Source organism: Trachurus japonicus, chromosome 5, assembly GCF_045865225.1.
Source record: "Trachurus japonicus isolate A0001 chromosome 5, Traja_1.0".
NCBI classification, from domain to species: domain Eukaryota; kingdom Metazoa; phylum Chordata; class Actinopteri; order Carangiformes; family Carangidae; genus Trachurus; species Trachurus japonicus.
In genome coordinates this window covers 11,100,074-11,123,843 of record NC_140911.1, presented here as the reverse complement: position 1 = coordinate 11,123,843, position 23,770 = coordinate 11,100,074, and the positions used below count along the sequence as shown (strand labels likewise).

The 23,770-nt window shown below is 41.8% G+C and overlaps 1 protein-coding gene across 4 annotated transcripts in view; it reads right to left on the bottom strand.

Annotated features, from left to right (window-relative positions):
• The window catches only part of tafa1b (TAFA chemokine like family member 1b), a 111,700-nt gene that overhangs the window by 16,464 nt on the left and 71,466 nt on the right, over positions 1-23,770 (bottom strand). For all 4 annotated transcript variants that reach the window (XR_015035835.1, XR_015035834.1, XR_015035836.1 and 1 more), the window contains exon 3: positions 5,387-5,527. Coding sequence is in view for 1 of the 4 variants with exons in the window: in XM_085776166.1 (XP_085632292.1) it covers positions 5,387-5,527 (141 nt within the window). In the remaining 3 variants the exon portion in view is untranslated. The remainder of the gene's footprint in view (positions 1-5,386; positions 5,528-23,770) is intronic.

Here is a 23,770-nt window from a genome sequence, read left to right as displayed (position 1 = left end):
TAATTACGGCAGGACTGAGACTTGGACCACTGCACCCGAGGTCAACCTCAGATAGTCATTATTCTGCATTAATCTTTGCCCTCTTGGAAAAGAGAGCCAAGGTTTGATTAGCTATTCAGAAAATATTGTTTGGCTTTCTAATCACATAGCTTTAATGAATTTCTGAATTCATAATGGACGTCCTGCAGTCTTGAAGAAGAATTCCTCCCGTTTTAATTTGATTATTTTCAGTGTGGAATTAAAACTGAATTAAAATGAATTTTAAAATGAATGTGCCTACAGAGGGGGTTTTATAGCTTGACCTCAAACTCAGGTGAAACCCAGATGAACAGTTACACATTCAAAACATCAGAAAAATGTATCAGACATAACCAAACCAAAGGGAGTAATTCAGGATAAAAAACAAAAAAACAAATACTAGTATGATAATTATAGACTAAATGAACAAAAACTGTATGAATATGTAAATATAATTACATTAAAAACATACTGTATCTGAATGAGGCATTTGATGTGATGTTTTCTTTCAGAGTTTGTCTATATGTGCATACAGAGCAGTGACTGTAGTGTAACTGAGTGTAACTTTATGGAGATCGTGTGTTTGTGTGAGTGGGTGTGTAGTGTACACGCATGCTTAATAATGAATGAACAATGACTCCTTTTGTTGTGTGGTTATTTTCTTTCCTTGCAGTGGTTACAAAAGCGACTCACGGAAAATGTATCTCCCACACAGCTGACAGAGATCTGCCCCGTTTTTCTTTACCTCTCTCTCTCAATACAACCTTAGACGTGTTACTCAAGAGAAAGGAAATATAATGTTGTTAAAGAAAAAAGGAGAGATAGAAGAAAGGGTAAAAAAAAAAAACTATGGAGAACTTTCAACTCTGGTTAAGGGTCAGATCGTCTCCTGGCAGGTTAAAGGTTGAGAGTCTAATCACATCGCAGACGCTTTGAGAGCTCACTGAGACGTGACAAATACGGAGTAAAAAAAAACCTTCTTCACAATCATTATCTTCAACTTCTTGAAAGACACAAACATCTTTTTTGACCCCTGAGGATTTCTGTGTTTGTTAGTGTCTCCTTTTATGTCTGTCTATGTGTGTGTTTGTCAGTAAGAGAAAGGACTTATTGTTTTCTTTTGTACAGTATAATCTGCTCCTTCTGTTCGCCCCCTGAGGCAGCATCTGCTGCAAGGTTTGTGTCGTGCCAACCCGGTACAGTAGCAAGGGTGGGGGACTGTGAAACGATGTGACAGAAGTGATAGGAAGATGGAAATGATCTCTTGACTTGTCCATCATCAGGACACATACCAGTATGCAAGTACACTGATTGATATACAGTACTTCATGCAGTTCAGATCTGTTTGTATGCACAAGGACAGGCTTTGCCCATAAGAGCGCACATGCACTGATGAACTATATTCTTCATGACAACCATGCTTTCCCTCCTCATACTGAAACCATCATGTATTCACCACCATATCAAACAGTTTGTCTTATTATGTCATAATTACGATGTCCTAATTTCATTCCCGGTGTGCATCTGTTTGACCAGTAATGTATGTAGAGCAGCACATCTTGTCCCTCCCCTCAAGTAGAAACCACGAGTGTCTCCCCCCGGATGTATCTCAAATGTACCATGACAACCTGTCATGCTTGGCTATATGCGCCTGAAGCCAGACAGAAGGGTTCATTCCCCATCAGTGATCAGCAGTGAGCGGGCATCTGCGTGCATCTCTTGTTGAAGAGTTTACTGCTACAGCAGCTACATGACAACACAAAGTGGTAGCATGTGTGCAGATTAGAGCATCTGCATGCATGTGTTGAGTAAATGAGTGTGTATGTGTGTATCCTTGTGTGTGTCCATTCTGGGGCTGAGGGCTTACACGTCTCATATGCTGGGATAAAGGCAGCGGTGCGGTGACGAGAGCCCAATCTGAGTGCATGTGATCGGCCCGGTGAGGCTGGAGAGATATGAACGTTTGACTTGTTAAAAGGAATGTTCTTCAATAAGAACCTTGGTGGTCTTGACATAACTGGGACATATTTCTCCTAGTCAAAGCTAATAATCAATTCCCACTATGGGGATAATCTGACAGCAGACCCCCATGGAGCGTGACGCCTCCCACCGCAAGCTGTCGTCACATTCCTGTATATTAATAACAACCAAAACAGTTACCAGTGGCAACTGGAATCGCCCCATGGGGCTGGCATTGAAGAGGTGGCGAGCGTTTGACAGTGGGACTGATCTTCACTCTGGGCTTTGATGTTGGAGTTTGATGCTAATGACCAATAATACAGCACATCAGGGAAACTGCCTGTTCCTGCAAATTTGGCCAAAGATAAAGGAGCATTCATTCCTCCAGGCTCTGTATGTTTGTCCAAACCAAATGACCTCTGGAGATACACCTCTGATTTGTTATATCACAGCACCGGCTATTCTTCATATTTTTATTTTTTATTTTTTTCCATGTGGGAACATAACCTGTGTATGGTACAGTGGTGGCAGGTGTCCCCCGGGGGGTGGCAGGATGAGCCGGGCTGCGGCATTGTTCTTTATCTGGATGGGACATTAATAACGCTGGGACCTGGGGAGAAAGCTCCATCTGGGGCAGGTCGGTGCGCTGCTGAGGGGCTGGACCACTGACTCTACAAGTCTATAATCCCTCACATAGTGCAATGATAGCCTGTGGGGCCCTGTTGACAAACACAGACTTTCAGGTGTAGCTTTCCTAGACAATCAAAACCCTTGAATGGAGGCGCCCCCTCCCCCCTCTTCCATCCTGTGTCCATTTACTTCCACACCTAAAACGAAAACCCTTAATTAAATGGGGTGTCTGCAACGCCTGACACTTCCGACTACAAATGAGCTCTTATGAATAATCATAATTATTTCGTCTGCCCTTCAGCCTTCATCCCATGGTGGTTTCAGTGTTAAATAAATTACAAACAGCCTGATTCGCTCTGAAGCAGGTGAGAATGATCCAAGAGAGGCTGTAAAGGCCCCAACTAACGGAAATAAAATTATTAAGAGGGCAGGTCACTTTAACTCTTTCAGCGCGGTGCTCAGCTTCCTGCTCACCGACTTGTCACATCCATTTTTTCACCACTCTGTCTATAAGTGCTTGTTAATCAATACACTAATAACAAGGATTTGTTCGCAGTGGGAATCACAGAAGCATGAAGTGTTGGCAACATCCTCTCCACCTCCACGTGTCAGTCCGTATAATTCAGTCTTTGATTTCTATATCTTTTTCTATCTTCTCCTCACAACCTTGTATTTCCTTATCTCTGTGTAAAAACAAACAAAAAACAGTCCGATGCATCAAGTGCTATTCAGCTTTCATTTTTTACAGATATGCTGTTCACCTGAAGGACGTAGATATTTTCCTGCCCACAAATTAAAAATGATATCTGATGTTAAGGTTTATAAGATATTTTATAAAGTCTGTCTCGGCTATATTACTGAAAAGGACAATCTCAAAGGATATCAAAGGAGTCCAGAGTCCCTTGTCTGTTCTGTGCTGCAGAGGAGACGGCGTCTGGTTGTCTGCCTCTCTGTACAAGGACATCGCAGCTTGCTAAAAAGGCTACATCTCAAGGTCAGAGTTGTGTAAATGTTTCATCCAGGAGATGTCTCCAACCACAGGGCAAACACAACATCAGTTTTTCTTTCTGAATAAAACCCAAGGACTAAAAATGTGGCTGTTCACTGAAAAGTTCTGTATGGTTGTATCATCCTCGGGTCATATTTAATTCATATTATTGCATCTTCTTGAGTGTCAGCTGTGCCTAACCAACCCTGTGAAGCCCACTGAGCAGGCCTGTCTGACCCTTCATGTAACATTTCTGATAATGGATATATTTTTGGTGTGATTTCCTTGCGAGAGGGCAGCCAGAGAGATGACTTTGATCTCTGCTGAAGGTGGAGGTGAAGAGATCGAGACTGAGGAGCAGTAAATGAGCTCCGTGGAGTGAAGGGGGGCATCACAGTTCTGTCTCAGTAGACTTGTGACTTCCTGTCAGCCCCCCTCTGCCCCTCCCCGCCCCCCACCCCCCCTCCTCATGGAGCTACCTCTGCCTGATTGTTTTTCTCAGCTAAGGTAATTCAGGTGCACTAGCCTGGAGCTTCCCTGACTTGTGTTTATTAGTTATTCATTTCCATCAGCCTGAGTTGCTTTGGGCGATGTGATCTGCAACGTGCTCCTTGCTCAGGTGTTCAAAAGCCCAACTGTCTCTCTCCTTGCCTCTCTTTCTCTCTCTCTCTTTCCCATGATGCCCAGCAGCTTAGCACTACTGGGTTCTTAATGGTTGAATGTTTTTTCATTATTGGAGAAAATCACAGCGAGATATAGAGTTATATTGGAAAATGCTATGGGTCTTGGTCTGAAGTGTTTATTAAAGCATGTGAAGAATAAGTGTTTCCCCAATTCAGTCAAACTTGATGATTATCCCACCTTGGAACATTTCTTCATGAAATTTTCAGTCATAAAAAAAAAAAAATTCTGTAAAAGTAGTGATCTCTTGTGACAAATAAGATAATCAATTAAAAAATCAAGTAAAACTTTTGTACTTCATTCACTCCACACGTGCATTATCAACAAAATGTACATAAAAAGTATAAAACCATTTTACTTTTAATATATGAAATTATTGGGTGTGTGTTGGATTATGTGAATTATTTTTTCTTTTTTGGTTTGTTACATCAATGAATACTGACTGGTTGTATCTCCCTGCTGAATGTCACATGGCTGAGTTCCAGTTTCCCCATTGGCCGTTGATCTTTCAAAATCAAACAGTTTCTGTTAGGGGCCAGTTACAGCCTGCAGCGTCGCTGACTTAACACATTTGTCACTACTAGATATAGAGATTTTTTTTCTCAAAAAAGACTAGCTATAACTCTAGTACATGGCTGGACTGTGTATGGGTGCCAACTGTGGGCTTAGGGCTACGCCTTTTGTTACAAGCATTACCCAGCTGCTCTGGTTTCCCGGCTGCTCAGGCGTTGCTGGGAAGCAAAATAGTTCTTCCAATTCACTGACACTTCCTTTGCCACAAATAAACAACTTTCATCACATGTTCTATTATTACTAAATAAGGCAGAGAAACAACTAAACCTGAGATTCTCTTTGTCTCTAGTTTGTGTGTTTGGTGATTTTGTCAGTGTCACGTTGAGGATTTTACACAACAGTGCAGAGCAGCAGGTTACACAAGATTCTTATTCTTATTCTTATTCATACATACCAGTGGAACATACAGTATTTCATAGATAATGACTTTTAAATGACAAAGAGGATACAACTTCCCTTCACATAACAGCCCTTCAATAACAGTAATAAACATTACAGCAGCAGCACAGTTTTAAAACACAAATCATCTGTCCTCACCATCAACACAGGAGGGTTTGTTGCGTGTCGTCCCGGCCACTTTCCCCGGTAAACAGGAGCACTTGACTGTCTGAGAGCGCTCCTCAATGCGATTCTTGTTACAGCATCGGTGAGCAGCAATCACCTCACACGTACCTCCCTCTGCAGACAGACAGACACAGTGCACAGTCAGTACATGGGAGAGATCAATAGGAAACGATCACTGGAAATGAACTGAAGCAGCCACAGAGCGGTCCCGTGAGTTTTCATTAACAGAATATAACTCAAGTGCACACTACACTGTGCATTGTTCTTAACCGAAAAATCCCAAACAAACGATAATGATGTGGATGAACGACTGGGAAATCTCACCTACCTCACATCATGTCATGTGAAGCACAGCTGCTACACAGTCTATGGGCACTGGAAGTATGTGTAACAAATTGGCCCTCTAGGCATCTCAATTATGTCATCTAATTGCCTCTCAGTCAACGCCGGCTGTACCCACTCCATACCAATAAGCCATGATGAAGATCACATCATACCCTCAGTGTGGCTGTCTTTAAATACTTGATATCTTCCATATCTTGTCAGTGATTACAAATGATTAATCTTTTGACTGTGCTACTCTATGGAAGATCTGGCAGTCAGAGATGCATGGTAGAAAAAATATATACTTGGGCTACACTACACTAAAGCATTAACTCCAAAACAAAGGTGGAATCAGTCAAAGAAAATGCCGTGCAATAGGTCCGAGGCTGACAAAGGAGGGTGTCAAAAACATTCTGTGGAAAAGAAGGCGTTACGCACCGATGGCGGTACCGGGTCAAAAATAACAATAGGGAGGATTGCCCAGGGGAGGGGAGGTTGGGGTGGGGGGTGATGGAGCTGAGGGACATCCTGAAATGAGTGAGACAGGCGGGAGAGAGAGAGCTAGAGGACAAGGTGTGTCTGGCTGCCAGGGACTGGCCATGCCAGTGAGTAATGAGGGAGCCACTGGAAGTGCCCCCTTCACACAATTATAAAGCGTGGGGCTAATGCAGCCAGCGGAGCTGCAGGAGAGAGGCCCTCCATCACCACTCTCCCCTTTCCTCACGCCCCAGGAAAAACTCTTTATCTTCCCTTGACAGCCACCGCAACAGACACCAGCATCCAACAATTAAACTGGAGCTCATCCCAGGACAGAGGAAAGGAGAGGAGAGGAGAGGAGAGGAGAGGAGAGGAGAGGAGAGGAGAGGAGAGGAGAGGAGAGGAGAGGAGAGGAGAGGAGAGGAGAGGAGTGGAGAAGAGGGAGGACAGGACAGGACAGGACAGGAAGAGGAGACAAGGAAATGCCACATTCCATCTTGTTTGCGCCTTATTTCACTTGGCTGTACCAAGTTTTAAAGAGGATATCCTGCTGTGGCGGGAAGATGCATTTGCTTCCACTGGTGTGACAACAACCGGTGTGTGTCTCTCTGCCTGGGTTGGTTGTGCAAATGTTTAAAGTGGCTTGGGTCATGAATTACGGAACTGAGCTCCCAGCTGCCTTGACAAGTTTGGCAACAGTTTTCTTCTCCCATTCCCACCAATGCCTGTCGTAGCCAGACCTAAAGCTGCACAGTCCTGGATTAAAAGGCAAACATTTGCAGTCCTGCTGGACTATGCTGTCGTGCAGTATTAATGTCACTCTCTCAGTGCTTGTTGTTGGATATTTCCGGGCAGGAGGAGGCAGAACACTGACTATAAAAGTGAGGCGAAAAATCCCTTGAGTGTGCTAAAACCCCAAACCCCACAATGTGTTTTCTTGTTGAATATTTTACTGACAACTTCCTGACCTGCAGACTTGCTTTCAAGTCAGAGCATATCTTTGAATTAGTGAGGACTTCATATTGCGTCACTGAATACTGAAATGGGTTGAATCCCCTCAGCTAGTTTCAACACCTGATTTGCTTGTTAGCACTACAGACGCTTAACTGTCAAACACCTGACAAGGGACAACTTGTTTGAATGTTACTTGTGTTGTTGTGCAGCTTTGGATTTTGTTATGGGATTTAAGTTACACAGGCAATTTTGCATCCTAAATATTCAACACTCTGTGTCTCCCCATTTCACTTAGTGACACTCTAAATTCACAAATTGAGAAATGTCTCAAACAGCTGATTTTCAGTTTGCTTTTTTCTATAAATAGTTAAAGAGCATGAGCAGCGAGATTATACTGGAGGAATGAATCTCCTGTAACACATAATGAATATAATGAAGGTATAACTGAACATACATGTACACGTATGTCATAATACCACACTTTCACCTACATCATGGTTGCAGCATGGAGGTATCAGAGGAGTTACACCACTGATATATATTTATTTTATAGTTATCCTTGTATGATTCGTACTAGCTGTTGCTAGTCAGCAATGGACCCTTGACACTGGCTATGAATGCAGCTGTGACACCAATAATGTGAGTGCAAATTCCTCTATGTCAACTAAAGCCTTCCCATACAGTATGTTGTACAGGGAGGACAACAAATGAATCACAGTTCTGTATTTCACCTTGATGGTTATTTCAGCAGAGAATTGTGAAGTTTTGAGTCACTGCCAGTTGATTTCCAATTTTTAATGAAAGAATTGAGGACTGATAGTTGGTGGTCTTAATGCACACTGCAACACTCTATGAGGTATGGTACCAGTTAAGGGGATGAAACGTGCAAAAATAATATAATTTAGATGATAAAATGTGATCTTTAAGTCAAGAACTGCCGTGTATGTTTTACTTTTAGACTTTGGACTGAGTATTTCTCATTTGAAAATGACATTTTTATGATAATCTGTATGATGATTATTATAATTATTGGTATCAGAGCTTGGGGCTATCCCTAACACACACACACATACACACAAGCACTTGCCAGCGTGTATCAGCCACGGGGTGAGGTCCTGCCATCAGCCAGGTGGACATTAGGCGTGATCACTATGAACCATCTGGTATGTGGAGGAGAGAGTGTAAATGGCTTCACGATGACTCTACTGGGCCGGTCATGAGAGCCACTTAGACGACAAATGGCCACTTGGACTAGACATAATCCCATTCAGGTAGCTGGATGCTCAGGGTGAGGTAAATGACCATCCATTATCTGTGTCTGAGTGCGCGTTGTGTATTTATGCATATATGATGTCCTATGGTATTTCGTAATGGATATTTTCTGCTCAACTGCACAGTGGATACGGCGTGTTGCATTCTGGTACAATATAGGATCATGACAACTTGAGACATGACTGCAGGTTGTGATGGATGTAGTGCTTGGAGCCTGTCAGGCAGCTAAAGGGGTTAAACCAACCTGGAAAGATGGAGTGGCTGACTGTGCACTGTAGCCTTTGGTGAGGGGAGGTGAAGGGCATCGATGGGACCACTGACTGGTCATTTTTCTCCTGGTGGCCCACAGTGACAGCAGCCATTAAATGACTGGATGAGGTGATTATGTTTAAGGAAATCAATGCTTCATTGTTTTCAGCTTAGCCCAACGGCCAATTAGGAGCCGTTAATGAAGGGAGGTTGTAAAATGTAGAGATAAATGGAGGAAGAGGGAACAGCAGGCTCAAGATAAAAAGGCACACTTCACATTAGTCTGTTTTCTGCAGAGCACAGTGAGTTTAAGATTTGTGGACTAAGGAAAGTTGCATGTGTACATAACTTTTTTTTTCTTTTACATAAATATAAAATCTACCTGTCTGACCTGATTATAAGAAAGTGTAAAGAAGTGTTGATTGGCTTGTACCTGACAACTAGAAAATCATTTGCTCTCAAGATAAGATCAGAGTGGAGAGAGTATTGGCTTGTGTCAGAAAGTGTTGCATTTTGGGTTGTTTGAAGCATTAATTTTGCCAGGCTAGATTGTGTCCTTTAGAGTTACTCAGCCCTAAAAAGGGTTTCGTAACAGGCTAATGATGTCTCTTGTTGTCCTTAGAACCCGACCATGGAGCAAACCGTCTGTCAAGTTAGTCAAAATTACTACTGTTGCATGTGAAGAGGAGCTCAAAAAGACAGCCTGGAAAAGCTGCCAGAGAAAATCATTTTGACCTCTTCCAAGAGCATGACAGTGTATGAGTATGTGACTGACAGTAACAACACAAATGGATTTATGTGATGCTTTAATGGTATCCCTGTTTATCTTTTATGAGGAAAAAGGGCTTGAAAGACTTGAGGACTTTCTTTTCACAAATATTTGCAAATGGACTTAGAAATTATGTTGAATGTTTAAAAGTATTGGAAAAGGAAAAGAATGGTTTGTTTTATAACCTGGAAAAACAAGGGTTCTTATAAGCACATCAGGCTGTCTTGAGGTGCAGGGCAATAAAAAATGTCATAGAAAAAAAGAGACTCTGGTAGTAGGATATCACAGTGACTTTATTTGCACACTAATTTGCACCACACGGTCGAAATCATTAGTGTGCAAATAAAGTCACTGTGATATCCTACTACAAGAGTGTACAGGCATACCCTCTCTTGTTTTATAACCTGGCCAATACTATCAATGTTTCAGTGGCTAATCCCTGCATTAAAAATATCAGTGCACGTTTTAGTTGAGTTCAGTAGCACTGGTCTGCAGTAGAATAAAATTGATGGTCACTATCTTCTTCTTCTTCAACGCTTGATTCCTACAGGGAGGGGATCTGGCTGACTCTGTTGTGCCGCGGGGGGACATTTTGCTGACATAGTTTGGATCAGCTTGTCCCCTTTGAGGGAAACATCATTGAAAATCAATACAAAATTGTTCAGAGTGATCACCTTTATCCCGTGTTGACATATTTATATCCTAATGGGAATTTTCTTTCCGGGAAAGAGGGCATGAAGGGTCACTGGATGGTTTCATAAATATGAAAGTGATGTGAATCAGATACAGTACTATGACCTTTAACTACTGTCGATCTTAACCCAACTGTGCACCTAGAGTTTGGATTGATGTTTCAGCCAGCACTGCCCACCGTCATCATTAAAGCATCAAATGAAGGGATATCTTTTAGAAGAACTATATTTATCCTTCTTGTACAGTTCACACTTGTAGAATCAATGGCAAGAAGGACTGAAGCTGTTCCGGCAGCAACAACCTTCCTAAGACACTTTATGTTGTCTCTTCCTTTAATCTGTCCACCATCTGTACAACACACAACCCATGATATATATTTTCATTCAAGGTCACAGTAACAAACCCAAGAGAATTTATTCTCCAAAAGACTTGAGGCTTACAGACAGTTTCTTTTATCTTCTGAGAACATACTCCACTGACAGCTGATTTCCTTCTGATCTCGCTGCACGTGGCAGTTTTTTAACACAGAGATAAATGCAGGTGCTCATGACAATGTCGCCAACAAAAAAAATGAAAAAATAAAAACACACCACTTTTCACTACACCTTGGCTCAGCTTCAGCGTCAACAACTATAATCTATGCAGTGTAGCCAAGAGCAGTACTCACTGGCACACCATCAGCAAGCATTTCTGTCACCTCTTTTTCTCTTTAGTTCTCTCTCTCTCTCTCTCTCTCTCTTCAGTAATTCTCTCACAGCTACAGTTATTAGGTAATAACACATGGCAAAGGAAAGGAGCATAGCACCCACTAAAACTTGAGCCTTTCAAGGACTCATCACAACAACTTAATCAGTGCATACTCAGGTGAAAATGAGCCATTTCTTCCTGGGTGTTGGAGTGGCTGCATTGTTTTTGCCAGACAGACGGACAGCTGCCGCATCAACCACAGTCCAACTCTCCCTATGCAATTCCTCCTTCTCAGAGGGTGTTCTGCTGTTTGCCGGTGCTTCCGTGTACCTGACAGCTATCCACTGCTTCTAATTGTGAATTTACATTGCAGGTGGCGAGAGGAGGCTCCCGTTGTCAGTAAAGTAATTGTGGACACGTGGAATTGAGAAATGTAAAATTGACACTCAGTTCTTATATGAGAAGCTGAGTAAGAGCTGCATTTCAAATTATTGCATAAAACGGTGCACATTTGAAAGACAAATTGAGCCTCTCACAGTCTCCAAATGCCTCTTTCAATACAAAGTGGACAAAGTTACTTTGTACTGTGTGCCAGAAGAGTCCATTCAAACCCTTGCAAAGTTTTATTAAACGGCAGATTGTTTATTGAGTTGGTTTATTTCTGTCAGCGGTTGTGTGAAATCATGCATAATGGAAATGACCCTATTTTGTGATGCTCAGTTTGAAACAGTAAAATTCATCTGATTGAAAAGTTGTCAGATATGCCTTAAATAATAACAAAAAAATCTATTCTGTTTGTCCCTATTAGTTTTTTTTTTTTTTTTTTTTTTTAATTTTTCAGATTGGAGGGAAGAGAGAGGAAAGGGTTATTAATGATCTGTTTCAAGAGGAAAAAGCATCAAAGTGGCTGTGGGCCAGCTGTCCCACTGCATATATGTTTAATGATGCTCATCAGAATTTTGCTTTTCATTACTTAAACATCAAGCTGGAACTTCACGAACACTCCCACTGATTACTTAGGATAATGTTTAAACACGTTACAAAGCACCGCTGAGTGGATTCCAAATGGAGGCCTTAGAGGCGGTGCCAGGGAACAACTTTTCATGTCCTTCCCCTTGGCAACTGATATGGTTTATATATTTTATCAGAAATTACACAACCCTCATTTACTGCTCAAATCCATCTACTTCTGTAACAGGACTGGTTAAAATGAATAGTGTGTGATGAGAAATACCAGCAAGGAGCAAAATTAGACCTCAGTGCTATATTTTCATGATGGAGTATATCACGTCTGTGGTGCTACTGCTCTCTGAATCACACCTTATGCAGTATGGAGGCGAGGTGTGAAGCGGCAAGAAGAGAGGAGAAGGGGAGAGAGACGCATGCATAGTGCATACCGTAGTTCTTTTTATGAGACATAATAGAGCTACACTGGTATGCATGTTGCTGAACAGAGGTGTTAACATGAACACCGTCTGTGTGTGTTCACACAAGAAACAGCTGATCCTCATGAACTGCTCTTATCATTAGGATAATCTTTGTAGTGGAGAAGTCCACTAAGGTTTTTAGCCTCAGCCACTTGTTCTTACTTTTGAAGGGCCCTTCCAGAGAGCTACCTCTCTCCAGTGAATAATAAAACTAAGCCTCGAGGAGGAGGGACACCATTCACTGTTAAACACATCTAAAGAAGTGTGAGGAAGGCAAGCCTCAGGACCTTTTACACTCCGTCTCCACAAATAACAAACAAATTAATCGTTGAATTGTTGTATCTATCTGATCTCGAACCCTTTTTGACCCATGTGTCACTGATACATCTGGAGCTAGACTGGATCCACCATTAATCAAGTGCACATCAGCAGCCTGTTGGAGCGAACCGTATGGTTTCTCTGACCTCAGACAGACTGAAGGCTTCAGGCTGGTTTCTCAATAACCCTGCTGTGGCCTGGATTTCACTTTACTCCTGAGGCAGCATCACCCACAGTAATGGGAGTAGACAAACAAGTGGACATAGCAGCTATAGTTGCGCCCCGAGCTACCACAAACCTGAGGGAGGGGTAGGTGACGGGGGGTAGGGAGGAGACAGACACTCCAGAGCTCAAGCTGACTGACAAGAACCACTGACCCAGCTATAGTGGAGTCACATGAATCAATGTTGTTTTTCCCCTCCGCTGCTATGGCTTACTTCTGAATCTAGCTTTGCTCTTTCAGACTACTGAGTACTATCTTACTACAGTGGAGCCAGCATACAGAAAGCTATTATGAATTGGTTTGAAAAAAAGAGGAGATGAAAAAAAGAGCATAAAGAGCAAAAATCTTTGTATTCACTTTGCTTTTAACAGGTATTTTTGATGCATGAAGACATGGAAATGGCCTCAGTTTACTGAATAGGAAAAGTATAGTGCAGCAATTGCACCATTGGTGGTAATCGTCTTGACATCTTTAACAGGTAATTCCATTAGTACAAATACGAGATGCGAGGTGCTGCCGGCCACGGCCCTGGTCGATTCTTAATCACCTGTATGGGTTTCCTCTCATGGGCCTATATGACTCCAATGCTCACATCTTTATGGTTATTAAAGTTAACGATTGCTGCGTGCCTCATTTACCAAGGCTCTATCAATACCAGTTCAGCACCATGAAATTACCCCAGTCCAGAGGGAGCAGCATGACAAACCGGATTAAGAAGGGCTCTGTAATGCCCTGGCATATATAACTCTCCGTGTCATGGACTCAGCCCTCCGCAAGAAGACCCACTACCAAGCTCAAACCCACTGAAGGGAGGGGCACTACCGAGGGGCTACTGACAACCATTACAGCTTAAATGTCAATCCAAGCTTTTATTACCCACATGGTTGTTGAGGAAAGTGATAAAAACTAATAGCTAGCAGGGGAAAAAATACACTTTGCAGAAAACACATTAAAAGTTCTCAGAAGTTACCTTACAAATGAATGGAAAAAAAGAGGGAGTGATTATGCTAAATATATGCAGGATATAACCTACTTCTGTGGTCTTTCAGGTGTAAGCATAACTTTGTTGGATACTCTTTTATAGGCACGACAGTTATATTTTGTATGAAGATGGGCTCCGTTGCATTTTAAATGTGGTGTCAAAATAAAAACCTGCAGTAAAGGGGAGAGGTGGCTTGTGTCCCTTCACTTGCATCCTGCTTATCTTATTTCCATGACAGGAGGGAGAGGCCAGAAATAGTGTAGTGCAGTGCCAGAAACAGTATAATATAGAATTTACTGTACGCTGTCACACTCATATAAAGAGCTGCATTAGATAAAGCCAGCAATCTCCTATTTATCATTTCTTGCCTCTCACTTTATTCTTCTTGTCCTCTGTGTGTCTGTGTGCACACTCTTTACTTTTTTTTGTCTTAAAAAAAACCAAAACAAAAGCACTGAATCCATGCCTGCAGGTGTGGCTGTACCTCTCTGTGTTTTACTGCTCCCGGCAGTAGGCTACAGTTGGTGGGCCCTGACCTCTATCCAATGTCCATATGACACAGGTCACTGCTCGCGCTAAATGAGAGTCGGATGGTGAAATGAGCAACTAAATTGTCCATTCAAAATCACAAAACTGCCTTTTTGAACGGCACCACAGAGCAGCCCTCAAAAAGGGACATTCCTTGGGAGAAAACAATTGGATGCTGTGAGCCCTGGAAAATGGCCTGAATATAACCCATGAGTTTCAGTTCACCTCCTCGAAAAAAAGGAAACTAACAGGAAAGAAAAACTTATAAAAATGGTTCAAGGTAAAGTTGTGAAATGCAATATGTGATATGTGAATAGCGCAACGCAGGGTGCAGCTATTGTCTGGTCTGAGATCTATTCTTAATACTGCATAACGCAGAGTGACACAGCGGAGGAGGTGTGATGCATGGTGGCTGTCTCAACCAGCAAACACGCTATATTGCCGCTTCTGCGTGTGGGGTCTGGAACGACATGTTGCTCCAGGTTCAGTCGAGGTCTGCCTGGATTACACACAATGCATTATCTGGCATGCATAATGCATCAGCAGGCACTTAACATCAAATTATGGATGCATGCAAAAATTCCCAGAGTAGTGTATGTAGAGAAAGGGCACTTTGCTGTGCAAATAATCTGCCCACTTTCTGTAAAGCTGAGCAATCAGGGAATCGCATGATTTTGCATAACTGGTTCTCATATGCAATAAATGTTAATAAGCTCATATTCTTCTCACTGGTAAGTTTGCATGTTTTAATACTGACTTTAAACATCAAGGCAGTTGGCTACAGCTCAGTGTCAGTCTGTTAATGGCCTCTCATATTTATTTTTATATTTATTTATTTATATTATCGTAAACACTTGCAGGCACAAACAGCAATTTAAATGCACTAGCACACACATGCTGTACAAACACATGACTCTAAGCGGTTTGTGCAAATGTAGCTATAAGACTGTGTAAAAGTGAGCGTGCTTTGCCATGCAACTGGTTGGCCCATTTTAGCTTGAGCACTCCTGTCTTCAGCATGTAACCTCCATATGCTATTGCTAACTTTGTACAGATGTGTCAGATGCACAGGATCTATTCATAAAGCATTTGCACATGCTTTTCTGCATTCTCTATTTAGGTCCCGTGTCACTGGCTGACACATATGAATAAGTGTTTTTTCACTAAGCACCTTTTTAAAATGGGTACTGACTTTTAAATTATGCATTTCTGAGATGATAATTGCATGGCAGAGCATTGATCACCTTCCCAAAGACTGACTTCCAAGCGATGATCAATCTAAGTAAAAGCAAAAGGGAGGAAAATCAATGTGCTAAACACTTAGCTACTGTTTGACAATGCACAGTAACGATGTCAGATGTGGCATTTAGCAGCTGACCTTGCTCTCGTGGCGGCAAGGACGGGAGACTGTTGTGGACTAAGGAGATGACGGGAGTGTGAAGCTGTCATAAAGAGCTATAATCTGTCATGACCGTAGAGGTTTTATTCAAAATGATCAGATAAAATACCTTTTTTTCAAACCTGCCTATTAAGATGACAGGTCACACACTCAAGACTGCTTGAATTACGTATTTCTATGACTATGTAATTCATTTATTAAACAAAGGGCACAAGGGTGATTCATTAGGTCCTTAAAGTGGACATTTCAATGATATCCACTAGCTGTTACTTTTGCCATTTCTGGTGAGCTTACTTTCAGCTTGGTTATATTTTCAAATATCATTAAATATAATCTCAGCTTTTTTGCCTCCTGAAGTTATTTCCGACCATATCCAGGTCTCAGGTTTACCGTAGTGGAAGTATAGAGAGAGCCATTTCCATACACTCCATATTATCTGATATAAAATGTAACTGTAGCCAAATTAATTCTCACTATTCTCTGAATGGTGTTTCTTTACTATAGAAGGTAATTACCCCCCTCATAAAGCAGCACTTATGCCTTTACAGGCAGTTTCTCAGTTCGATCAGAGTAGAATGGAGACTATTGAAAAACAGAGCACGGCACAAAATGTATAACAGATTAACTACGGACCAAATAGACATTGGACAATGATAATCTATTTTTGTGTCACAGAACACTGAAATGGGGTTTCAACCTATTTCTCTACCTTTGGGAAGAAATGTAGCTATGACAAATGACTATAAGCGAAACGAGAGGTTTTGATGGGAGTAAGAATGAGAGGAGAAGGGGAGCGTAGTTATTTGCAGTGTCTAAAATCGGAACAATATGAGGAGTGGAACACAATTTGGCATCAGATTACTCACAGTGATATCCATCAAAACATACAATTCAGTCACTCAATATCATTACTGTCAGCTTGATAAGCTTTTAAGCTGGAGATAACATCTTGATGTGGTAACACAAATGGGAGAAGAGTCTCATCGGTTTCTATTGTCGAGGCCACAACAGAGAAAAATGAACCACGAACCACAGCAACGAGCAAGATGATTCATTCTGAAAATGATTGAGGAGTTTATCATTAACAAACCGCCGTCTCCTATTCCCACAGAGAGGAAGACTACAACAAACTTTCCGCACCATTGACATTTCTTTGAATCGATATTTTTATATTCAGGGAGTGTTTATGCGAATCACATGTTTTCTCGGCGCGCACAGAAAAATGGTGCAATCAAGTTTTTGAGATTCCTGTGGCTTCTTATCAAACGTCATGACGGCAAGTCAGTGAGTTGACTTCCTGAATGTTGGTGCTGGGTGAAAAGAAAGAAAGCGCTCTAACTTCTCTTCTCTGACTGAGAGTGATTACTTCATCTTCTGTGGCAACTCTGTACAGAGAGGAATCAATCATGAATTGAAATATGCCTTGATTCAGTCACAGAAACTATCCCCCATCTACCAGATTAAATATCAGCAGTAATGAATGACACAGGCCCTTGAAGCCATTAATTACAAAGATTAGAATCATGACTTTGTTTTCAACTCAGGCCGATGCTGATTCTCAAGGTCACTCTCTTTTTCTGAGAGGACTTAATTGCAAAAAACACAGAGAGAATAGTGCTACATTTAGTTTTGTTCTCCTTCAAAAAGCGTTCATGCAAAGTTACAGTAAAAAGAACAACAGCCAAATTATAAAAATTTTCAGTGTCTTGTATCGACATTAAGACACAATATTCACATACAGCGCAGGTACCTTAGGCATTACATTGTCTCGTAACTGTGAAAGCCTTAAGTAGAGATGAAATGAAAACTTGAATCTCCTCATCAGTCTTGCCTCTACATACCTGTAAATTTGATCTGTGCCACCAGGGTGGACTGTGAAATCATGTGGCTGCACATCAAAGTGTGACTGAATTCAGTGTGCATACTAATGCCCGAGCGATGCATGCTCTGAGCTCTGTGATGGTGAGAGAGACGAGGAAGAGGGGAGAAGGAGAAGGTGAAGAAAAAGAAGACGAAGAAGAAGAAGAAGAAGAAGAAAAAGAAGAGAGAGAGAGAAAGCAAGAAAGCAACCAGAGAAAATTTCACTTCAAAGAAAAATAAATATATTAGAAAAACTGAATTATGTTGACATTTAGAGAGGAAAATAAGGTTAAAATACATTTTCAGGTACATAAAGGTCCAACCTAACTACATTTCCATGCTGGTATCTACGTTTTTATCAGCGGATTGTACCCCCCCTCTAACCCCTCCTCCCCAAACACATGAGCTTGAGAAGAGATATGGCTGGTATGGTGCCAAAAGCAGCAGTCACCGTGTGTATCCTCTTTATCCATCATATCCGCGGCATCATTTCCCTGGTCATTGCCTGCGTACTGGTGGTGCTCTAAGTTGTGACTGCGGGATCAGAGCACGAAGATAAGTGATTGTGCTCCGACAGACAGACGAGCTACCTTGACAGGCAATGAAGAAAGGAGCCTGTGCAAAGCACTTCAGTAGATGCTCTCCCTATTTCTCTCTGCTCTGTCTCCCTCCATCCATCCATCCGCCCATCTGTCCATCCATCCATCCATTGCTCTCCAAGGTAGGTCAAAAGAAAGATCCTTCTTGGCAGCTCATTCCTCACTCTGATGAAGCTCCTTGTTAGAGACTCATCAACTGCTTTCTGTGTCTTTCTCTCTCTCCCTTTCACACACACATACACACACACACACACACACCACTACTTTCACTCTAATACTTGTCTCCATTTCACTTTTCTCACTGCTGGCCTTCTATTCTCATGTCTCAGGTCTCTCTCTCATTAAAGACATACCCCACTGTGGAGTGGGCGAGGTAGGTCTAGCATCTGACCAGACTGAACTGTGACGTGTTCAGGGAGGGCAGATTGAACCGTGCACCGGCTCTCATTACTGCAGGTCACTGACCAAAGGTCAGCGAGGCTGAGAGGGCCCAGTGGCTGGAAGCTGTTGCAGTAAAAATGCGTCTTTGCTCTAAATATATACAGGTATCTGCTTCGGAGATATACAGTACAGTACATCACATCCCACAGCAAAGTACACGAAAAAGGGAGGCATAAAAAAATGTGTGTGCGTCATGGCAGTAGACGCACATTAAAAGATTAGACTTTCAAAATGACTCTTACTGCAATTAAGTCTGTCACACAAAAGAGACATTCGGCGCACGCAGTGCAAGTAAATATTCCTAAATGGCAACTAATGGAATTGTACAAGTTGTCTTTTGCTTGACACTGTTGCAGAGAAGTGTATTTTTGATTAATTTCATCATGCAGTAATTTGTACATTAATTTTCACATTATTGCTCCGATCTGTCAACACCTATGCACTCTAAATGGAAGAAAATGCAATAATGATATTTGCCAGCTGTTTCTCGCACACAAATCGAATTAGAGTGCAGCTCTCAAGGACAGCAACAGATGGTTGATCACAAGAGGAGAGTAAATCCCCAGCAGTTATTGTACTATGACACTCCTATGTTTATCTCCACAGTCTTTTGGAAAAGCTCCATTATTTATTCGTTTTCGCAAGTACTGGCATTTTGCTACGGCAAACTGCTGCACGTTTCTAACCAGACTCATTCAGCTGCTCACAATGGCAGCTTGTTAAAATGAGTATAAAAAGTCTCCTATCTTTCTCTCTCAGAGTTGCTGTGGCTGAGGCAGATGCCAACTCTTTTCAAAATAGAAATGTCTTCAGACCCGCCCTGCTCTCGTTGGAATTGAATTAATCACCTTCAAATTTGGTGTGCGGCCCCTAAGAGAATAGTGCTGCTTTTCATTGACGTCACAAGTGGTGCTTGACACGCCCTCTCTGGCCTAAACAGCCCCGTTGGCATTGGCTGAAGGGCTCTGATAAGACCAAAGAAGAGGGTGAGACACAAATTGTGGAGAATTTTTCGGTTCAGTTTCTAACCTGACTGGAGGCTCTCGCTCTGATCGTACAGTATCTCCTCTCTCAAAGCAGAGCGTCCCTCACAGTCAAATCTATAGGAGGAAGCACCAAGTCGATAAACTTTGATATTCAGTTAATGACTTCAAGGGAAATTCTGGTTTCATACAACCAGAGTCTTATTTGTCATAATTTTTTTATCATGATTTCCACTGTTAATAATGCGATGCAGATTCCTCTCTTTCTCCCTTTAATGTTAAAATGAGTCTGAGGAATATGAAATTTAAGGAGTTCAATTTGGCCTCTATCTGGAACAATTTGTCATTATTTATAATCAATTATGTGATTTATTAACCCACAATGAAAAATCAATAGATTCATTGATATTGAGAGTAATCCTCCACTGCAGCTCTGCGAGAGCAGCAGATGAAAAGGATGAAAAGAGACGGAAGAACAGGCAGTCGGATAAAAAGACAGATGGAACAGGTTGCCAGCCAGCAAGCTCACCATACTGTTGTGTCTCCTTGTATAACTCATCACAAGGTACCTTCCTTTTTTCTCCTTTCTTCATCAGGACTGGGTCTCTCGCTGACCTTGTCACAAGTTTAACCAAAACTTTTTCCTAGAGGACACAGTTTAACAAACTTTCCCTATGTGTTAATTCGCCCCTCTTCCAAACAGGACAGTGAATATAGGTCGAGCCAGCAACACCTGCGACACCTGAGGATTTTCAATAGCAGCATGGATGCAAAATCTGGATGTTAAAAAAAAAAGGCCAGCGAAAGGCTCTACCTCAGCTCCATACTTGATGAAACATTGGATTTTTTCCCACTAATGCACCCAAATGGAAGGAGAGAGAAGGAGTTGCTCTTTTCTTTTTTGACTAAAGCTTCCTCTAACATTGACAGAACAGACAATTCAGGTGGAGGAAAGCCAATAGGGAGGCATGAGATCCTATAAAGTGAATGAAATCACCTGTCAAAGCTCTCCTTAAACTTTGTTAAACACATTGTCACCTGTCATGCACTTAAGGAACACTGCGGCCATGGAAATGACACAAAGTTTTCTCATCAAAGTGCATGCACAAACCTTGAGGGACACGCTGAAAGTTGAACAGTGTAATTTGTCAACTCAGTCGAGCAAGACTATCGATCAGTGCGTCTACTGTACTGCACTGTAAAAGGCATTCAGATCTGTCACATATGGCTCAGTGTAGGTACTGTAGTGCATCAGAAGTACTTTGGCCCATCACACTGTACTCTGCAGTGGTTCTGAGAGAAGACGTAGAAGATTATACATGTGTAGGAAAAGCATTTTTATTTAAGAATAATACCGCAAACAAAATCTCTGAATGACACATCTGTGCACTCAGAACTGCATGTAAAATGAATATAAATTCTGACTGTGTTTACACTTTAATTTGATGGCAGGCCAAGCAGAAGTCATCTGTTTCCGTACCATCGTCTCCACTGCAGGTCAGGATTGATGTCATTGTGGGCTGTTTTTTGACACAAGTGTGTTTGCATACTTTCACAGCACATTAAATGTTTACCATTACCTTCAACAGCATCATCAAAAGTAATTAACCCTCCTGAACCCCCGCTGTACCAGAAGAGCTGTTGTGCTCAGCTGTCACACATATCTTTTTCATATCATATTCCACTTTTTTTCCCACTCATGTTCAAATCAGAATTTTCTTGTGCAGATATATTTTGCAGGTTTACGAATGTTCATTTACAAGCTCAAACTTTGGAATTATTTGTGAACATCATTTTAAAATCTTTTTCTTTTTCACTTCAAAATCTTTGTGAGTATAGTTTGAGCCCACAGTGTTAAATCAGGGAGTCTACGTTATGTTGGAGGGCATATGAGTGAACTAATTAGGAACACTCTGTTCTTTGCCACAAAGCTCTGGGCCACTGACTACGCCGGCCAGGTAATGAGCTGAGCTGACGACATAGGATCCCCTGTATGCTGCTACAGGGGACGACCAGCTAAGACCTCCAGACTGGAGACGTGTTCTTTCAACACACGCAGCGGCATGTGGCAAGGTACGCCGCACTGCCCCCAGAGCAAAGCACTGTTCACTCAGTGTTAATGAATCAATCAATTTCTCCCAGATAAATCACAGTGAACGCCTCGCAACGGCCGACTGTCACCATGATGAATTCCTTCATTTCATGTAATAAGCTGGCTGGGAAGTGATTTATCCCTGCTGCGCAGGCGGCTATATACAGCAGTGGACAGAGGCGAGAGATACAAAATGAAGTGTAATATGTCATTGAAATATTTCCCATGCAGTCGGTGAATAAGGTGGAGCCGCGGGAAAAAACACTTCAGTCCAAAATCCAGTCGATATCAAAAGATTTCACTCAATCTTCGGCTGAAGCAGCAGCCGGTTGGGACATTCAGTGGAGTGGCTGATGTCATGCTGCAATGACAGGCTCCTGAGTGACCGTGGGCCAAAACACATTTCCTGACATCACCATATAGCTTGCTGACATTTGGCTTGAATTATGCAGTGAGTCTTTTGAAGGCTTGCGTTCTCTCGACTCCTTATATTACAGAATGAGACAAAGATAAGTGGGAGTAAGAACTACATTCTAATGCTATTGATTGCCTTTGCTCTGCCCTCGTCCAGGGCCAAGATTAAGAGCTGTTGTGATTCTTTTAAATGCAGACCTCTCCTCTGGCTAAGTGGGAGCCCCTGTGTGCTAATCAATTTAAACCACTGCTGAGCTCCAAGCATCACACATAACAATCCCCTCCCAGTTTGCGTGAAGGGATTGATGTGTGTGTTATGGTTTTGTGCTGATCCCAGTTAAGTGATGCTATTACTACACTTCAGTCCATCTGCCATTTGACCCACAAAACCTCTAATACTACATTAATAGCAGAGCATGTAGCGCATATCCGTGAGTATCATTTTCCACTGCAGAGACATCTCAATGTTCTCATCCAGTTATTTTTCCGATCATATGAATAAAGTGAGGTGATCTTTGTAAAAGTAGACTGCAGCGATCAAAATCTGAAAAAAAATGAAGTGGATTTAAGTCGATTTAAATGAGCCCTATCAAACTAATTCTGTATGAATAAAAAATGCCTACATCCATAATCATTAATCATATTAATATTAACATTGCTAAAAGATTTATACCGACCAAACTCCATTGATGATTCCATTTGTTGAAATGGGAAAAGGCTCACAGCATTTTTCTCCCTGTTCCACATATAAAAATATCCTGCACTTTAATTTATGACTCATTTGGAATCCATAATAGTGAAAGTGATAATAGTATTTCAAAGTTTTCTGCAGAGTGAGATAATTGGAAGTGAGACATTAGGTAGCAAGTGGACAGTAAATGAAAATATTACTTAGTGAGCTCTCAAAAGATGGTCCAGAAGCCCCTTGCCCTCACTAATCTGTATCAATTAAGCAGCTATGCAAAGACTCTTTGGACCCATGTATGCTAGATGAAAGCTTGTGAAAATATGTGTGGTCTACTTTCAACTGTTTGTTCACAGGGTTCCAAAAATATAGTGTTTAAAATAGATATATTTCCCAGAGTAAACAAAGCAACCTCTTTGATTCCTCCTCAGCCAAAACTTCAAAAGTTCACAAATTAATCCCCCCGAATTACCCCCTGGGGAACTGTCTTGCCCTCGTCCTCGTCATTATTACCACCTTTATGGTGCAATCTGATAATTAATTAAAAATAAATGAGATATTCCCTGAACTTATGGGCTGTAGAAATCGAAAGGTGATGTAGGAGGCTGTGCTTTAACGACTTGGGCGGTGTGATAATTAAGAAGCTGTCAACGCCTGTTACCTTGTCATTGTGTGTGTCTGAGCGCGTGTGTCTGCGTATGAATAGCCCACTAATCTCTTAATATGTGTCTGAGGTCTCATTTGAGTTCAAAGGTCACCATTTAATTATACTGCGGCAAATGCTTAATTTTCAATTATGATGGCGCTGGGGAGCTCACCTTGGAAAAGGACGACTCAGAGACAGGCGGACGTGGCCCCCTCTCACCTTTTCAGAAGTGTTTTTTTTATTTTTTTGAAACACTGGAGTTTGTCAGTGTGGTTGATTTGCATGTGGGGCTGTGGCATAATGAAGGTCTCCTGTTGGTGACCCTTTTTAGTTGT